Source organism: Thalassophryne amazonica, chromosome 10 (assembly GCF_902500255.1).
Source record: "Thalassophryne amazonica chromosome 10, fThaAma1.1, whole genome shotgun sequence".
Lineage (NCBI taxonomy): Eukaryota > Metazoa > Chordata > Actinopteri > Batrachoidiformes > Batrachoididae > Thalassophryne > Thalassophryne amazonica.
This window is the reverse complement of record NC_047112.1, coordinates 37,732,843-37,753,067: the sequence shown is the minus strand read 5'-3', so window position 1 is coordinate 37,753,067 and position 20,225 is coordinate 37,732,843. Positions and strand designations below refer to the sequence as shown.

Genomic DNA, 20,225 nt, shown 5'->3' with positions numbered 1-20,225 from the left:
AAAATTGCATTAATCCAGAAACACAAGGGTGCCTAAGCGCCAAATTGGGTGGACATCTTTGAGTCTAATAAATTGAAATAACGCTTTCTTAGTTTATGTGTGGAGAGTAAGATTCCTTAACAAACAAACAAACGAAACATTGACAAACTGTCAATATTTTATACCATTTCTTAGATTTTGGTTGATTTTGTCTTATATTTTAGATGACAACCTTTTATTACCCTGACCTTCACAACCTTGGAATAACGTGAAATTTAAACTCTACAACTTATACACGGCCAACAGATGAATTGAGAAAACAAACAGCAAGAGTTCTTTGACAAAAACATTTCTGGTAAATGAACTGAGTGCAGCAGAAGAACAACTTCCTTCTTCCATTTTCACTCTGCAGCTCACCTCCAGTACAGAGGGACACAATATGAGATGGAACGTTCCCCGTCGAATGATGACTCAAATCTTCAGTTTGCATGAGGATGAAACATAGAAATTTGTGCAGGTCTGCTGAGCTCTGCTTCACAGTCACAGCTTCATGTTCCACTTGTGAGTCTCACTGCACTGAAACTGGAACAAAAGGTGTGAACGGTTGACTTCAGCACCAGCACAATTACAAAACAAATCGTTTGGGAAAGTTACTTTTTTTTTTTTTGCAAACCCACATGCAGTATGTAACATCATTTGACACTTTTGAAAAGTTTTTTTTTTTTTTACAAAATTCAAACTCTGAAAATGTTTAGGGTGATGTTGTTGCCATCTGTTTTTTATTCTGCAGTACTATATAGAACACTACAGCTATTATGCAACTGCCATTAACATGGTAACTGGATTTTTACACACACACACACACACACACACACACACACACACACACACACACACACACACACACACACACACACACACACACACACACACACACACACACACACACACACACACACACACACACACACACACACACACACACACTGTAGAGGCTCATTACACAAAGCACAGCACCATCTTGTGGCTAAACTGTTGGAAAGTTTTCTTACCTCCTCGTCCTCATAGTCCTTGATTTACAATCACTGACTTTGGCCTAGAAATTAAACAAAGGATGAAGAGACTTAAGAACTCTCTAAACCCATACAGCAAAAGGTGAAATTTCATCTAAAGTATGAAAAATATGACAGAAAGTTCAAGTTTGTTGAATAGCACTAAAAGTACCTGTCAGACTTTTTAATTGGCTCCTGTGGAACTGATTGCTGCTGTTCCTGTTCCATCCTGCACCCCCCATGTGTACACACACACACACACACACACACACACACACACACACACACACACACACACACACACACACACACACACACACACACACACACACACACACACACACACACACACGCAAACAGTATTTTGTAGTCAATAAGCAAATCAGAACAAGTGCATAAATGTTGTAATTGCATTCTGAAGAGTTACATAAAATATTTTACCTTTCTCTCCTGGCTTTAATTCTCTCTTCGTCAAATCTGAAATAAAGAGAAAAAAAGAAGGCAAAATGAAAAAGCAGGGTTACAACTGCTACTTCCAAGAAGTAGCATGTACGTAAATGTAATATTTTAAAATTCATATAAAGTTCATATAAGATCAACTCAGATCAATTTCCTGGTAGGTTTATATCACCTCTGGAAAAGCTGTGGCATGCATTGTCTCAGCCAGAGAAGAAACTGTGTGCCAAATTTAAAGTGGCTCTGGCCAGTTAGTGAAAAGTGGGGCATTTTAACCTCGGGAATATTTAAGGTTCCAGGTTCTCCTGAACAGAAGGCCTCCAGTTTAAAGCAATCTATGCCTCATTCTCAATTATGTTCATCTGTAGTTACAGTACATCCAGAAGGGCATCTGGCATAAAACATGCCAAATCAACATGAAGCTTAATATCACATAAACAAATCAAATCAAATCAAATCAAATCAATTTTATTTATATAGTGCCAAATCACAACAGTTGCCCCAAGGCGCTTTATATTGTAAGGCAAAAGCCATACAATAATTACAGAAAAACCCCAACAGTCAAAACGACCCCTATGAGCAAGCACTTGGCGACAGTGGGAAGGAAAAACTCCCTTTTAACAGGAAGAACCCTCCAGCAGAACCAGGCTCAGGGAGGGGCAGTCTTCTGCTGGGACTGGTTGGGGGCAAACTAAAGCAAAACGGAATATCCCCCTAAAATTTGTAATGTTTAAGGTACCAGTTGGATCGCGGTGGGATTTAAGCATGCAGAAGCCGAGTAACACTGTTTGCCAAATATCAAGGAGATTTGACTTACAGGACTAAAAATTGAACACGGAAACCTGCTTGACATTCAAGTTTTTATTTTTTAAAACATCAATAACTTTGAAAGCTCTTATGGGATCCTGATCAAATTTAAATATGCACTGGGTGGTGCTGAGGTACAAATGAGCAGAAGATTTCAAGGAGATGCACTGAGCAGGAAGTAGAAAACTGAAGAGGTACCTTCAGTGTTACAATGATGGAAAGTTCTGTGCTGGAAGATAATTGCTGCTGCAGCTCTTTACCTAATGATCCTAGTGACTACCTAGTGAGTATCCATTTGTCAGAGATACTTACTGCACTACACACTCAGGAACATGCACATGCTCCATGGGAACCATTTCTGACAGTTCATCCAGACTGTGTACATATTGGATCTTATTCAGGAACTTCACACTACATAGGACAGAAATCCTCAGTTACTGATAAAATTACATTCTCATAATTGTTTGCTTTCAAACAATGCCATGTGCATTAGACATTTCAGAGTTTTGTTATTTCATGTTGACATGCTTGTGTTTTTGTGTGAGATTGGGTTGTGCATCACCTGATAAAAGGCCTAGATATTGCCAGAACAGTGCGTATGAACCACGTAGGATGAGCGATGACCAAAGACTTCAGGTTCTTCCTCAGTCTGCCAGTAAATCACAAATAACAGAGATTTTCAGTTTGGTATTAAAGACTTCTTGTCAGGATTTCACTAGCCCGGACCTGTGCAATGACTTTTGTTCTCCACTTGATGGCGTCATCTGTTTTGTTCTGGTAGCATATTCTTTTCCTAGATGGCGCCTTTAAGTTGTACTTCATACCAGGCTCAGATTATGACTGATTATTGAGCGACTATTTAAACCCAGACTTTATGTTCATGAATTGCCAGATACTACTGTAGACGTGCATGTCTGTTGTCTGTTGCCTTGCTTAACCGTTTGCCTCGCCAGCCGCCAAACCTCGTCATACTCCAAATGGAGATCAGAGAGTTTTTACCTGACTGCTGCACATTTACCTTGAACACGTCTTTCAGCTGTGCGCTCAGATGCCAAAGCACCCTGCAACTTAAACTGAAGTAATTCTGCTCTCCCTCCAATGCCCGCATTAGAGTGAACTGTCTTTTCCTACTGCTCCAAGTATGTCTTTCAAGTGGACCTGGTCCCTGGTACTAATACCTGCACCTCAACGTCACTTTGAGAACTCCTTGGCTCCAGGCGTGGAGCGCTCGTCGACTAAACTCCAGTTAAGTTCCCCTCGTCTCTGTGAGATCCCATTCTCAATGAGTTCCTGTTGTGACTGTGCTATGATAAAGAACTATTTCAAGAACTTTGTCTAGAACTGCATGAACTGTGATATCAAACAACTGAGAACCCTGCCCAGCTGTAGCAAGTCCTGCTAATTGTCGCTGCGCTTCAACCCACAGCACTTGACCTCTGACCTTGAAGGCCACTTATGAACTATGAACAGTGACATCCTGTGTTATTCCCTTTTATGAACAGTGACTGTTTGTAGTTCAGCGTTACTAGTGCATTCCACTCACCCTGTGTGTCTTCTTCCATAGTTCCTGGTTACTGAAGCAGCATTCCACCTGGCCCTGGTCACTGACTCCTTTGTGCCTTTATTCCTTCAAGCCTGGCTCAGAAAACTACAGCTCCCTAATTTCACCGCCAGGAGGCGGGTCATTCTCCATACTGCAGAAACCCCAGCGCAGCATTCCTTAGTTATTATTAATAAATATTATTTTCCTTTTGAACTGTTTTCCGTGTCCAGCTCCCTACGTGTGAGTCCATAGTCTGAAACGGTTCGGTTCCACCAGAACCCCCAACCATAACACTTCTGTTAAAATGAACATACACACTGCTTTTGAATTAGTGAGATATTTCATGAATCTGCCCTTTGAATTGTCTGCTACTCTATCCAAATGAACACCGCACACATGTGCTGAAGGTGAATTGCTCTCAACAGGCTATTAGGCCTTGTCCGTGTCTGGTGTTTTTTTTTTTAAATGTTGTGGGTCACTTTATATACTTCAGTTGTGTTTGAGTGCTCCTTTAGTTTACACTTCACTGTTTTATGTGGTAATTATTTAAGGTTTGTCATAATACACTAAACCCAGGTTTCACTGTGGGTTCTTGTATACTTTAGCCAGTTTTGGAGTTCTCCTATATTTCTCATTTCAGTTTTATGTTGTACTTAATTAATGTTTGTCTTAGACGCTCACTCGGGTTTTGTTGTGGGTCCCTGTCTGCCGTTTGTCTGTTGTCCTGTCCTTGTCACCCTGTGCTCCCTCACAGCTGTTCCACATTCCAATCACACCACCTGTTGCTCATCTACTTGTCTCATTGTCTCTATTTAAGTTGTTCACTGTTCTTGTGGCATTGCTGGGATATTTTTTCCTCACACCCTGTGTTCTTGTTGTCACCCATTCTTTTATTACCATGCTCTCCCTGTATTCCCACCCGTCACTCCTGGCACAGACATGTCTGCCTCTTGTCACTAGCGATGGAGAAATCAAAGCTTTTTCAACCACTGAATGAATATGAAGTAATTGTGTTGAAATGGTTCAGTGTGTCGAAACATTTGATGCTGTTAAGGAAGCGGATACAATTAAATATGGCGACATCTGCTGGCTAATCTTCAACATAGCACTTGCATGGAAAAAAGGGCAAGCTGTCATGAAGCAGTCAAGCACTGTTATGTATGTTTAATAATAAAAGTTCTATGTGCATCTTGAGATTTTTTTACTATATTTTAATTTAAAGACATTAATAACATACTTGTGTTATAATGTGGTTGTGCCATCATAAAACAATGTATGTAATAGAGAAATAAATTGTGATTGTGCAAGTAGTGACTGTTATGAAAATAGTAGTACAAAATGAAGGAGATCTGGGCACTTCATGAGTTTTTAATTAAACACAAGATCATTTCCACGGTGTACACTTGAGTTCTCACATGGCACAGAATTTGGTGGCATATAAAGCCAGATTTTATCCAACTGTAAAGAGATGGATAAATAGTTGCCTCCATCCTCCCTATCTCTCCTTTCCTCACACTCTCAAACACTCACTACACAGACTATCACACAAACACCTTCTAATGTTCTCACACTCACTCACTTATCCACTTTTTTGCAGGGTGAAGCGAGGCATTGAAACATCTTGTAGCAATACTTCTGCTTTGAAAAGCCGTCTTCTTCGAACATAACGTCACGATTTGTAAAGTATATTTTTTCTTTCACTTGGCTGTGTGGTTCCCTTGTCTGCATTTTTGGGTTCATTGAATGCAAAACCTGACAAATGCGGCCTGGTACCAAAGACATCTTCTAGTTCACTGCTTAGTGCCCAAGCTGCACAACCACACCGTAAGACAGGTAGCACTAGGACCCCAAAAATATGGACCTTCATTCTCCTGCAAGATATGCAATCTAAAAATCTCTGTCCAGCAACTTCATGACTCTATAAAGCCCCGGTCACTCAGCACTAACAAAGCCCAAATGAAACAAGAAATCTGGACTTACGAGGTCTGTTAGAAAAGTATCCGACCTTATTATTTTTTTCAAAAACCATATGGATTTGAATCACGTGTGATTACATCAGACATGGTTGAACTCTCGTGGGCATGCGAGAGTTTTTTCACACCTGTCGGTTACGTCATTCGCCTGTGGGCAGTCTTTGAGTGAGGAGTCGCCCACCCTCTCATCGTTTTTTCATTGTTTAGGAATGGCTCAGAGACTGTTGCTTTGTTTGATAAAAATTTTTTCAAAACTGTAAGGCACAACTGAGTGGACACCATTCGATAAATTCAGCTGGTTTTCGGTAAAAATTTTAACGGCTGATGAGAGATTTTGGTCTGGTAGTGTCGCTTTAAGGACGGGCCATGGCGCCTGACGCCGATCTGCGCTTCGAGGCGGCAGTGTCTCGCCATTTCAAGTTGAAAACTTCCACATTTCAGGCTCTGTTGACCCAGTAAGTCATCAGAGAACAGAGAACTTTCAGAAGAAGTCGGCATGAGGAGTTTATTCGGACATTCCATTATTAACAGACATTTTGTAATGAAAGAACGTGCGGGCAGAGTCGCATGTCGGGCCGGACCCGACCGCGGGGGGTTGCGACAGGAAAAACACCTCCGTTGGAAACCTTAACGGGCAAGTTGGAACATGCCCAAGCTGTTAAACAATTTCTCAGTTACTCACTTGTTGAAAGCCATCAAAAGCCACCTGAATTTTACAAATGGTTTTCAACTCGGAGGTGTTTTTCCTGTCGCGGCGCACACAGATTCGCCGAGTCGTCACGGAAACAACTCGGCGAATTTGCGCGCACATCTTTCATTACAAAATGTCCTTAAACAGTGGAATGTCCGCATAAAGTCCTCATGCCGGCCTCTTCTGAATCTCTCACGACATCCTGGGTGAATTAAGCCTTAAATTAGGATGTTTTCAGCTCGAAACAGGCCGACGACGGCGCCTGGAAGCGCTGCGCGACGTCCCGCTCCATGGGAAGTCCTTACAGCGACAGAAACACCCCATAATCTCTCATCAGCCGTTACACTTTTCACCGAAAACCAGCTAAATTTCTGGAATAGTGTCCACTCGGATATTCCTCACAGGTCCAGAAAAAATTTTGATAAAGCAACGCGCGCCGTCTCGAGCAGCGTGTGAAACAAAGGAATTCAGCCGAGAGGGCGGGACCACATCTCACTCAAGGCCTGCCCACAGGGAAATGACATCACCGACACGCGTGAAAAAACTCACGCATGCACACAAGGGTTCAAGCATGATTGGTGTAATCGCACGTCATTCAAATCCATATAGTTAAAAAAAAATAATAAAAGTGTCGGTTTCTTATCTAATACACCTCGTATGTTGACTTTCGGAGACATCGGTTAACCGTCGTACAGCTTTGTTCCTGTAGCTGTCGCTTTGTCAGAATTTTCAAACTGTTGAAAAATGTGAATGAATCCTGATGACAATCTCAGTTCGTTCGTATTCCGTTTTGCTGTCTTGATGGTTCCTCATCATTTGTCTAGTTCCCATACCATCAGCATTCCATTTGATTCTTATCCAACTTCATCCAACCTCCCAAGTCCGACATCTAGTACGAACATTGACGATATCTGAATGGATCAATACTAAAGATCTGACGAGCTGAACGTGACTCGTCCATGTGTGGGATGAAAAGCAACGTTTTTACACAGAAACAATAACGGCAAGAATGTTTTTATCAGCTACTTTAACTATTTATGCATGCTGCAGCTGTCTCTGGCTGCAACATGCATGTGCGCGCATATGTTGTTGTAGTGAAGACAAACCTATTGTCAAGACAACGCAGCTGCAGGTGGCTGTGGAGAGCCCAGAGCCGCTGCAGAAATGATCACAGCACCAAGGTCGCCGTTCGCTTCATTTTTCTTTTGTTAGTTTCAGTTTTGTTTCGGTCTTTATGCACTCTGCACTCTCAGGCTTTTCGGTGATGGGAGAAGTGCAGGATTCGGCCACTTTTTTTCAACGTTTTCTGGCTTTGAGACTTTTTCCTTCATTCAGTGATCACCGTGTGCCATGTCACCGGGCTTAAGGTCTTCCCAAGTGTCCCTCAATCTCAAAGGCAAAGGACTCAGAGACATGAATGTCTGTGACGAGATAAGTGAACATCTCTACATGTTCAATACTTCTACCACGTACAGATACAACACTGATGGCCAAGTCCAAGAAGTCACTGAAAGCCGAGCTCTTAGTCACAAAACCAGGCCAGTTAATTATAACTTCAGTTCTGAGTTTTTCACCTTCTGTCGATCATCTGGTAGCATTTCTTGAGCCAGCTGATCCCAGGCATCTTACTGCGTGGAGTGGCTCCGTTCATGTAGATGATTAGATAGTCCTCAGCGACCAGCATTTCCAGGCTGCTCACCACATACCTGGAGGAGCAGGGAGGAAAAATATGTAAGTCCTCCCCAAAAAAGAAAGAACCACAGCAGGTTAGCAAAAGCACCCTTACAGGAAGAGGTTTTCCATGATGTAGTGGTAGTTAGAACAGCTACTGTCAGGCAAGTAACAAGCAGAAAACACTATGATGGCGTTGAGGCCCTCACCATAATAACCTGAAGAGAGAGATCATAAAGTTCATATGGCATCACGAAAATCAGAGGAGATATTTTCGTTCTTTAACAAGCCCTTCCTTTAGACATTAAGTGGCTCATTTGGTGGTTTTAATATCTTGGCCTATGTGGCGTCCTAAAAATGTCACGTCATTTAGTTCTGTGACACACCACTGTTTCCCGACCCTGACCTCCATGCGTAATGACCCGAAGGTAAGGTTTGATGATCTGCATGTCAATGCGATGCTCCTGTTCCCCGATGATCACCGTCCTCCAGAGGCGCCCGTTGCTGGCTGTGCCATCCTCGTCCAGCTCTCCCGAACTGCCACCAGGACCCGCCTTAGCTGATGCCACCGGTGTGTCATCTGAACAGACACAGAGCCAGTTTGTTGCTTTCAAGGACAATACATCGATTACCAGATCATGTCCGTCTGTGGAGGCCATACGGGTTGAAAGGGCTCGTTTCACATTTGATCCTGTATCAGTTTTTAATCATCTGTGTTGTTGCTTCAGGACTGAGGCTCGTTACCCTGCACATTGCAGCACACACAGGATATTGTAATTTCTTGTGTTTGTGCATGAACAAAATAACAAAAAAATGGTTGGACTTTTTATGTATATTAGATGTGATTAAAACTTTTCAAAATAATGAAAAACAGAATTATCAAGCATTATAAATATGAGATTTTATAATTTTATTGATATAGGATAAATACAACAAATATCTATCTACAGTGCTGTCCAAAAGTATCGGAGCACTTGGTATTTCACACATTTGAATTTGTTTATGCTATTTAAAATACAAAAAAAAAAAAAAAAAAAAAAAAAAAATCTAAAATTATCTTCCTTAAACTCAAACTGAAAGCAAATCTCTACAACTTGATATAAATTTATTAAAAATATAAAAGCCAAGGTGATGGGGTTGCATACGCAATGGAACGCTTTGGTATAGTAATCCACTTTATTTGTAAATAATCCATTTTATTGCCAGGTTTTATCCGTTTTATTACCAGGGGAAGGATACATGAACATTTCCAAGTCATTGAATATGTTTTGGACTTTATTTACATCAATTATAAAGAAATACAAATAGTATGACGCTCTATGGTAAATCTGTGTGGAGTAGACCGTTATCAAAAATTGAGTGACTGCACTGTGAGGAAAGCCAACAAGACACCCAGAAGTTATAGGCTGTGATTGGAGAAATTGTGCATACTGCATGTTTTTGCATTTGATGAAGTGGTACAGAGGAGGATTTTCTTTCACCAAAAAATCAAATCTAGGCTTGCATCTCAGATGTGCGTTCTGGTAAATTGTAGCTAAATGTTCAGGTCTTCCTTTTAAGAAAATCCTCCTCTATTCCACTTCATTATGAAGCTGTATAATTGGGGATACAAAACATACACTATGCAGAATGTGTTCCATTACTTATACAACCCATCATCTTTGTTATGTGTCGGACGCAGCTCGGAGAACCGACCAGCGTTCGAAGGACCCAGTATGAAATAAGCAGAGCACGGTACAAAGGCTAACTGAATTTAATACATAACAGTGATACAAAAAATAACAAAAGAAAGTGCGGTCTGGCGTGGTGCGCTCCCAGCAGCGCTAACGGTCCGGAGCCAGAAGCTGTTCGGACCCAAGGACCCCGCCGACACCCCCCAGGTGGCTGCAACAAACCGAGTCTGTGAAAGAAGGAACCATTATGTGAGTCCACACTCTACACACAGAGAGAACACTTAAAGGTGTACAAACAGCAAACACTTCCTGGCTTGATTACTAATCAGCTTCCCAACCTGCAGGCATGGAACATCCAGTTCACAAAACTCCACTGCAGTGGAAGCCGATACATGACTAACATACAGCTCAATATAAAAAGGTGTGAGGGACACCACATTTACTGACTGTATAAATGTTAGTCACAAAATCTAACGTACCTCAGGAAGTGTGCTGACGAGCGTGAGACCTCACCCCCTCCTCTTTCACAGACCGTGCATCAAACCCTGGCCGTTCTCTGCATCCACTGATGATGAGATGGCTCCCGAGACGACGATCTCACCCGTCTGGTCACAAGGTCGAGTCTCTGGCAAATACACACTGTATACTCCAGTCTTAAATGCCACCATGTTCCAATCCATATAGATGCACCTCAGCTGTGAGTCCTGACGAGCCGCAGGTGATCAGGGTGAGGTCCTGATAACCTCAGCAACACAGCCACTCAGTCCCAAATGCAAGCCACCTGGAAGGAAAAACAAAAGACAGAAACAAAAAGGCAGCCAGGCCCCCCAGCCATACAACAATCTTGGCTTTTATATTTTTAATTAATTTATATCTAGTTGTAGAGATTTGCTTTCAGTTTAAGTTTAAGGAAGATAATTTTAGAAATTTGTAATTTTTTGTACTTTCTATATTTGAAATGGCATAAACAAATTAAAATGTGTGAAATACCAAGTGTTCCAGTACTTTTGGAGTGTACTGCATCTGTTTCTTATTTTCTTTTCCAAAGCCTAGGAATAACAGTTGCCATGTACAGGTAGTAGGACTATTAAATAAAGAAATTAAGTGTGAGGGGTTTTTTTTGAAAGATTTTTGTAATTTTTTTCCAATTACAACAACAATAATAGTAGTAGTTTTGACAAATTTGTTTGTCTTTTTTTCCACTCTGGGTCACCACTGCAGATCCACCATGGATCTGCATATTAATTTGGCACAAGTTTTATGCCGGATGGCCTTCCTATGGCCTTCCTGATGTAACTCCACATTATATGGCAAATTGCTGTTCTTGAACCAGGAACCTTCTGCTCTGGAAGCAAGTGCACTAACTGCTTGACTACCAAAATACAAAATATTAAATCTAAAAAAAATTTCTGCTGAAAACATTTGTTTGATCCAAATGATCTGTAGTTACAATTTTTCACACTGATACAACACTACAGTTGAGATTATTTAAGTTTAAGATAAATAAAAACTATGGTGAGGTGATTTTAGGTTGTTTAGATAGATAGATAGATAGATAGATAGATAGATAGATAGATAGATAGATAGATAGATAGATAGATAGATAGATAGATAGATAGATAGATAGATAGATAGATAGATAGATAGATAGATAGATAGATAGATAGATAGATAGACAGACAGACAGATTTATTTTATTGTCATTGCAACAAGTACAATGAAGTTACAAGTGCAACAAAGTTATCTTCACACCAATCACCTCAGACAAAATACAGCAATTAATCAATCCACAATTATTACTAGTTGGACGTAATAATGGCACATATCAGAATTAAAACAACCATATATATGCATTTGATTGTTTATGTATGCTAAACTTTAAGACAGTCCGTCATCCGAATTGAGGCAATGTGAGTGTGGGGTGGCCGCAGCAGTATCCCGCACAGCCGCGAGCTCGGGAGGAAAAGGAAATATATTATATTATATTATATTATATTATATTATATATTTATATATATATAAGTACATAAATACAGAGAGAGAGAGACAGAGAGAGAGACAGAGAGAGAGAGAGAGAGATTGCTATAAATTATGCGGATAAAGTGTTTCAGCAGTCAGTATGCAAGTATAATAATTTTTTGACCCCTGACCTTCCCACTCAAGGTCGTTGCCATTGGTGATAAACTCCAGTGAGTCAGTCTCATCTGGAGTATCCAAGTCATCGATGTTGATGTCCAGGTCATCGGGTGTATCTAGGAAGTCATCTGACAGTAAAGAACCTTCACTTTGGTCCAGTGACAGGTTCATGTCAGGTGCAACCAATGTGCGGCGCTTATGATGGGCTAAGGACCCGCCTCCACCTCCTCCACTGGGGCTCATCTTCAGGGTGTTAGGAGGAGCTTAAGGAAGAACAAAAGAGAAAAGGAAACGACAGGCGAAGAACAATTTATGCCTTTAAAGCAATCTTTCCAATCAGGAGTAATAACTCTATTTCCAGTCTTTATGCATCTCCATCAATGATCAGTCGTCTCTGGTACTTACAGACTCTGTTATCTGTCAGACCACAGGACGGATCCATGTCTCCGTATTCAGGTAGTGGCCTGAAAACAAATGTAGACAGATACTTTGTGAATTTGGCAGAGAAATAACAGTTCAATCATCAGCATGCAAAGGTGAGTTAAGTTAAGCACAGGTCACTGGCCGAAACTAACATGTGGGCCCTTCAATAAAAATAATGCAAACAGCAATTTCCACTACGTTTCTGTAATGTTTTCCCAATATTTGAAAATATCATTAAATATCAAACTCTTTTTAAGGGAAAGTGCCAAAACATTAGTGTTTGCTTTACTATACATAAAATATTGTCATGAAGTGCATCAGTTCTTGGACAGTAATGGTCCATAAGTACTTGGACAGTGACACATATTTTTTTTTTTGTAAGTTTGCCTTTGTGCACCACTACAATGAAATTGAAATGAAAGAATCAAGATGTTTTTGTAGTGTAGACTTTCAATTTTTAATTAAAGGACTTTAACAAAGGGACTGCATTCCCCATTTAAAAATGATGGTCATTTCTACAAACTACACTTCCACTTTCAGTACCCAAAAGGAATTAAACAAATCAAACATAACGATTATTGTTAATATGTCATCTGTTTAACAGTCAGTTTTCCTTAGAGTAGTCAGAGGATGGATACATGAACATTTCCAAGTCAATGAATATGTTTTGGACATTTACACCAATCATTAAGAAATGCAAACAGTGGGGTACTGTACTATAGTAAATCTGTCCAGTGAATGCAGTTCTCAAAAAATGAGGGAAGCCACCAAGACACCCAGACAAGTCAAAAGGACTTCCAGGCTTCTGTAGCTGCAATAGGAGCAAGTATGAATAGCGCATCTTTGGTCTGTTGCATCATCAGTTATACAGCTTCATAATTTAGATCTGTTTTCTTGTATCAACATCCGTCTGTCAAAGTCCAAGTCCTCATGGGTCGTAGTGTTACTGTATAACTAGCATTGTGTGAGACATCGGTTTTGTGCACACAGTGCTTCCTGACGTGTATGTTGTGTTTTTTTGCTTTCAAAATGTGTAAACTGTTGTTAATCAGGTTCCTGTAACAGATCATTGATACAATCTTCCTTCTGGAAGTCACAAAAGTATTCTTGTGCAGAAAAATACCCCATGAGTTGGGGATCCTCGACGTCAGCCATCACAAGCCCACGTACTAATCCGCCACTGTTACTGCACAATGTTTACACTCTAAAACATTGCAGCTGCATTTAGTTATGCCCACTTGCTACCTCTCTTTTACATAAAGAGCTCTTACAAGTTTTGGATGTTGAACTCAATTTTACAAGCTGAGTTGTAAAGTTGAGTTCAACATCCAAAACTTGTAAGAGCTCTTTATGTTAAAGAGAGGTGGCAAGTGGGCATAACTAAATGCAGCTAGAGTGTACCCGTTTACTTGGGTTTTCCATAAATCAGCTGCACAATCATAAGTGTATCCGTGCACATGTAGTAATAATTAGTGGTCGCTGAGGTATTTATCGATGAAAATTAGTGACGGAGAAACCGAAGCGTTTTGAACCACTGAATCAATATGAAGCAATGGTTTAGTGTTTCAAAACTTTTGATACAATTAGATATGGTGACATCTGCTGACCAATCTTTAACATAACATTTGCACATAACAATAAAGGGTAAGATGTCATGAAACAGTCAGGCTCTGTTATGTATGTTTAATAATAAATGTTCTATGTGCTTCTTGAAATTTTTGACAATATTTTTTGTTTAAAAACATTAATAATATACTTGTGTTATAGTGTGACTGTGCCATGATAAAATACTGTATGTAATAGAGAAAAACATTGTGAAATGCTTGTGGGACTGTTATGAACATTTTACATATATGAATTTACATTATAAATAAATTGACAAATTTTATGATGTAAGCCAACAATAAGCTTCTCTTCTTTGAAAGACCAGCAGCTGCCAGTGGTTGTGACTTTTTGGTCTGGTACGTGGGAGAGAAAAAGGCCCTTGTGAGGGAGGCAGCTGTGTTGCACTTCATGCTGCAAGTTATTTACTACAACCCTATTTTAAGACGGAGGAGATCTGTTTCCATGTGTCATAAAGGAAAGCGCATTAGGGCAGACAGGTGTACATGTGCATAAATCTATGAAGCCGAGTGGCAACAGGAACAGGAGTTGCAGTGTTGAGCATCTGTGCAACTCTGCATTGTGTATTCCTGCTGTGGATGTCAACCTCTTCTGTCCATCTGCAGAACAATCCAACAAGCTACGCAGATTCTCTCCCAAAAACACAGGCAGCGATAAGTAACGATGAGCCCTGCAGTGATTTCGACCCTTCCTTTGTCAGAAAAGAGGATTTTGCTTTTCTCTTTCATCTCTGACTGCAGATTCCTTTTAGCTATGACAGTTTAGATGTCAGGGAATGATTAGATTATATGCTTACCTTATGTCGAAGCCTTATCACACTTTTTAACTTGACACGCCTTTGTATTGTCACAGCTATTCCCTCCCTTTAGATGGACTGAGGCAGACTTTGTCTCTGATGGTTGCAGCTTATCTTTCCATTTGCTGTCTGGTTATTCTTCCATCTCTTTCTCTCCTTTATCCAAACCTGCCACCATTTTCCTGACGATGCTGTGTTGTTGTTCAGTCAGGGCTGTGGCGTCACATGACGTAAGCCTGAGACGATTTACTGAGAGAGCTGCACCTGCTCCCTGGCGCTCTGCCTCCTCATCTGACAGAGCAGGGAGGAGGAGGAGGAGAAGGAGGAGGAGAGAGCCCAGCCTCATACAGCATCATTACATGACTGGTCTCTTTCTGCACATTGAGCTCATCTCATGACTTCAAAGTAGCATTTTAAACTCACACACAATATATATAATTATAGTAAATGTATATTTATTTATCTATTCATGTATTAATTTATTTTATTGGCTTTCTGTGTGAAACCATGTTGGCAAAGCTTTTAACATTTAGTCTTATTTAACTTTTTAGCTTTAATTAAGAGCTTAAGGGGTCATAGTGTGCATTTTTGGTTTATTTTTGTCTAACCATTATCATTAAATATGTACAGGGCTTCTGGTAGACAGTGTCAATGTCAGTTTTGCATTTAAAAATTATCTGCTTATAAGCAAAATTCAGGCCTTGAATGGAAGGTTTTAGATTTCTGTGACATATGTTACATTTATAAATTAGGTCAAGTCTGAGAGCATGCTCTGATGCCGCATCCATGACACGATGACCACTGAACCATGACACCACTGGGGTCCTCAACACTCAGGCACCTATGCACTGGATTAGGCACAGAGAAACATGCCGCATGGCCAAAATGTCAAAGCTGATGCTCCACACACTGTATGGTGCATCACAGCGCTTCACGTCTTCCACATTTTGTTATGTTACAGCCTTATTCCAAAAATGGAGTAAATTCATTTTTCCCCTCAAAATTCTACTCACAACATCCCATAATGACAACATAAAACATTTTTCTTATTTTTGCAAATTTGTTAAAAATAAAAACTAGAAATCACGTGTACATAAGTATTCACACCCTTTGCTCAATACTTTTTTGATGCATCCTTGGCAGCAATTACAGCTTCAAATTTTCTTGAATATGATGCCACAAGCTTGGCACAGCTATCTTTGAGCAGTTTGGCCCATTCCTCTTTGCAGCACCTCTCAAGCTTCATCAGGTTGGATGGGGAGCATCTGTGCACAGCCATTTTCAGATCTCTCCAGAGATGTTCAATCGGATTCAGCTCTGGGCTCTGGCTGGGCCACTCAAGGACATTCACAGAGTTGTTCTGAAGCCACTCCTTTGATATCTTGGCTGTGTGCTTAGGGTCATTGTCCTGTTGAAAGATGAACTGTCACCTTAGTCTGAGGTCAACAGTGCTATGGAGCAGGTTTTCATCCAGGATGTCTCTGTACATTGCTGCATTCATCTTTTCCTCAATCCTGACTAGTCTCCTAGATCCTGCCACTGAAAAAACATCTCCCAGCATGATGCTGCCACCACCATGCTTCACTGTAGGGATGGTGCCTGGTTTCCTCCAAACATTACGCCTGGCATTCATGCCAAAGAGTTCAATATTTGTCTCATTAGACCAGAGAATTTTGTTTCACATGGTCTGAGAGTCCTTCAGGTGCCTTTTTAGTAAACTCCAGGCAGACTACCATGTACCTTTCACTAAGGAGTGGCTTTTGTATGGCCACTCTACCATACAGGCCTGATTGGTGGATTGTTGCAAAGATGGTTGTTCTTCTGGAAGTTTCTCCTCTCTCCATAGAGGAATGCTGGAGCTCTGACAATTTTGTTGATTTCATGCTTGGTTTGTGCTCTGACATGCACTGTCAACTATAGGGACCTTATATGTCGACAGGTGTGTGCCTTTCTAAATCATGTCCAATCGACTGAATTTACACTAGATGGACTCCAATTAAGCTGTAGAAACAGCTCAAGGATGATCAGTAGAAACTGGATGCACCTGACCTCAATTTTGAGCTTCATGGCAAAGGCTGTGAATACTTACGTACATGTGATTTCTTATTTTATTTTATTTTTTAAATAAATTTGCAAAAATCTCAAAAAACCTTTTTTCACATTGTCATTATGGGGTATTGTGTGTAAAAGTTTGAGGAGAAAAAATGAATTTCATCCATTTTGGAATATGGCTGTAACATAAAATGTGGAAAAGTGAAACGTGAATACTTTCTGGATGCACCGTAAAAAGGTAAAATCAGTTCTGAAATGTGTGAAACTTTCAGACTGTAACACCAGTTTTTGCGGCGAACAGACACAGAAAAAGGTAATAACTTAAAGCTATGTTTTTTCCTTGCTGTTTTTAAAGGATGCATCACTTCATTATCTGTGTTATATTGGCAACAAAGCTTATTATGTTTTCAAACAAGATAACACAGTCTTGGTGAGATTTACTGGTACCCCTGAATTTAAAATCATTCAGAAAGAAATCAAGATCAGGAGATGCCTGGAAAGAGCTTATGGACTCATGAGGTCACACAACAGAGATGTTTGGTGATATCATGGAGAGTGAAGGTCCAATTCCTTCAGCATCCTGGTGCTTCCAATGTATGTTTGTGAGATGGATGCTAATCAGTGACGTAAGGTATTGACTACATATCTTACTAGGTCTGTAGTGACTTTGTACACAGTTACTTTAGGAGACTCTGATGAGCAATATCACTTGCATTGTGAGGGAACATCAGCTACAACATTTTGCAACCCTTGCAATGCTTCCCAGTGCCCCGCAGTGGCTCCCACGTCCCTCTGCTGTATTTCCTGCCATCCATTTTTAGACAGCCTACACAGTCAAGGGAACTCACCTGGGGAAGTCCTCATCCTGCCACTCATCTCTCACCTCCATGTTCTCCAGTCGTAAAGTTGCCTCTGTGGTGCCCATCACTCAAAGAGGAGAGCATGGGCCTGGTGGCATGGAAACAAAAATATCTATGAACACTATGTACAGAAGAAACTGCTCATAAACTGGATCTCCACTTATAGGGACACGCATAATGTGTTTGATATGACTGGCACGTAGTGAGCATTGTAGGAGTTTACTGAATTTATTCTCATTTAAAGGATGAAACTCATGTTGTTCTTTTTTTATGCCCGTGTCTACAGTAGTGCATGTGATGGCCATGTGACTGACTTTTAAAAAGGCCTTTCTTCTGAGCTCAGCTCTCACTATACTCCAATATTTCCTGTTGGTGAAAACATAGAGAGCAACACAAACTAAATCCTACCTCCCTGCTCCCTGATTTACTGCTTTTCTGTTCAAACGTTATTACTTAAAGAGGGAATTTTGTGCAAAATTGTTACTTTTTATTTAATGTTAAACATTCTGCACAATTATGGGACTGTGCTGATGAAAACTGCTACGAATAAAAGAAACCTGAAACAGTTTACTTTGTACTTGTGTGTCATATATCACAGAATTTAACATACTTTGCACAAATACAGTAAACAATGATAATACGCCAATATCATTAAATTATAATTCATTATATTTTCAGAGTTGTTACTATGTATGGCAGCACAGTGACTCAAACAGTAATCACCCAAGTCTCCCAAGCAAAATATCCCAGGTTCCAGGCTGCCCAAGGCCTCTTCACCTTATACAGCTGGAGCTGTGTTAAAACAGGTGTGCACATAACTGGTGCTCATATGCGTGTGAGCTATAAATAAATGATGCGCAGCAGAAAACACAGAGCGAAGTCTTTTGCCTGCAGTCTGTCGTCATCACTTTCATCCTGACAAGTGTGTCTGTCTGTGTTCTGTTGTGCAACATTCATTTTTTGCACACATGAGCACCAACTATGTGCACACAAAGTATGTATTGTGAAGTGTCTGAGTATTTTAAAACGTGAAATACAAGTAAAATGTATTATTATGTTTTGGATAGTGACTTGCAGGACAGTTTCATTCTACTGTTTAAAAGGGTATCAACTTGAAATACACAATGAGGAAGTCAGGAGTGACAGCAGATTCTTAAATCAGGGTTGGAGGTTGATCAGATGCCATTAATCAACCTAAATAGTGAAATGGAAATGATAATTGTTAGTCATTCTTGATGTAAAGCTTCATTGTACAAAAGGGTTCAAATATTATTTGGTGGTAACACCGTGTCCAAACTGAAAGACAGTGTGACTATTAAGTTCTTTCAGCTGCTCCCTTTTCACTAGGAGTCGCCACAGCCAATTCGATATGGGTCTGTATGCTGATTTGGCACAAGTTTTACACCGTATGCTCTTCCTGACATAACTCTGTGTTACATGGATAACGGGTTGGTCTTGAATCAAGAACTTTCTGGTTTAATTGGAAGCAAGTACATTGACCAGTGGACCACCACACTATGCCTGGAAGACAATGCAACTAAAGTTAAAAACGCATAAAAATATAACTTTTCATATGACCTACCTGTTCAAAACACCACCACCATCAAGAACAACAGCAATGGCAACAACAACAACAACAACAACAATAATTACAATAATAATAATAATAATGATAATTAGCATAAAATATGACATTTCAAATGACCTACCTTATTCCGAAATGACACATATTAATCCAACAATAGCAAAAATGAGACAATGGAACATTTAGTCCAATCCACAAACACTCATTTTGTGGTTGAAGCAAGTTATACATTAAACTTTAAGAATAATTTATGCTGAGGTTGCTTCTTCACCACGTTGCCTGTAAGAGGCATCAGAAATATGTCAATAAGCGAAATAACTTCAACAAAATATTCAAATTAACATCTGAAATCCAACATAAAAATTAAAGGCCACCAAACTGCAACACATCCACATATGGACATTTCACTGCAGACTTTCGAGACCATCCCAAATAGAACACATGATGGCCAAAAATGAATGTGTTATGGAAAAATCTAATGTGCCTGACTGAGAAAATATTTGAAATACAAAGGCGACTATTCAGTGAATATACTCACATGAACGCTGGATGTCCTCAAAGCCTCTGGCTCATCCTTTTGCCTCTTTGTTTCCTAAAAAAATTTTAACGGGAAGAAATCTTGATCCTGCAAATGAGCAGCAAAGTCCCCTCGTTCTCTCCGTTTCTGCTCATTCACATGCACACAGACACACAGTGTCCTCAATGCCAGGCTGTAGCCAGCAGCAGGTGTTAGGAGACAGGGGACACCTCTGTGCTGGACTCCCCCTCTGCTCCTCCACCTCTGGCCACCTTTGTTAGGGGAGGGGAGCATGAAAAGACTGGTCGTAAAGAGAGCGCAGACAGCACCAAGATACAAAATTCCTTTAGCGAGATCCCATCTGCTTTGGCATCATCATCATCATCAT

The 20,225-nt window shown here is 40.3% G+C and overlaps 1 protein-coding gene across 5 annotated transcripts; it reads right to left on the bottom strand.

Moving 5' to 3' along the window:
* Positions 1–372: 372 nt before the first annotated feature.
* On the bottom strand, positions 373–20,223 carry atcaya (ATCAY kinesin light chain interacting caytaxin a). Of its 5 annotated transcripts, none has more exons than XM_034179820.1 (13): positions 19,859–20,223; positions 17,724–17,823; positions 12,387–12,445; positions 11,996–12,244; positions 8,579–8,752; positions 8,288–8,390; positions 8,076–8,207; positions 2,857–2,943; positions 2,607–2,705; positions 1,473–1,508; positions 1,204–1,269; positions 1,032–1,075; positions 373–561 (listed from the first exon to the last, which is right to left on the bottom strand). In XM_034179820.1, the coding sequence occupies exons 2-12, from the start codon at positions 17,798–17,800 to the stop codon at positions 1,042–1,044; spliced, it is 1,116 nt and encodes a 371-aa protein (XP_034035711.1). In that variant the 5' UTR covers positions 17,801–17,823; positions 19,859–20,223; the 3' UTR covers positions 373–561; positions 1,032–1,041. The 5 variants fall into 5 exon arrangements, with proteins under 5 accessions (XP_034035711.1, XP_034035713.1, XP_034035712.1 ...); XM_034179822.1 differs by having other exon boundaries at positions 1,204–1,260; XM_034179821.1 differs by lacking the exon at positions 1,032–1,075.
* Between the last annotated feature and the right edge of the window lie 2 nt (positions 20,224–20,225).

What these genes read in the sequence shown, in the direction of transcription:
- atcaya (XM_034179820.1), bottom strand. Translation starts at nt 17,800, where the DNA reads ATGGGCACCACAGAGGCAACTTTACGACTGGAGAACATGGAGGTGAGA. An exon ending in ATATCTAGGCCTTTTATCAG is followed by an intron (nt 2,706 to 2,856) that starts GTGATGCACAAC and finishes TGTCCTATGTAG; the next exon opens with TGTGAAGTTCCTGAATAAGA. An exon ending in CCAATTAAAAAGTCTGACAG is followed by an intron (nt 1,076 to 1,203) that starts GTACTTTTAGTG and finishes TTTAATTTCTAG; the next exon opens with GCCAAAGTCAGTGATTGTAA.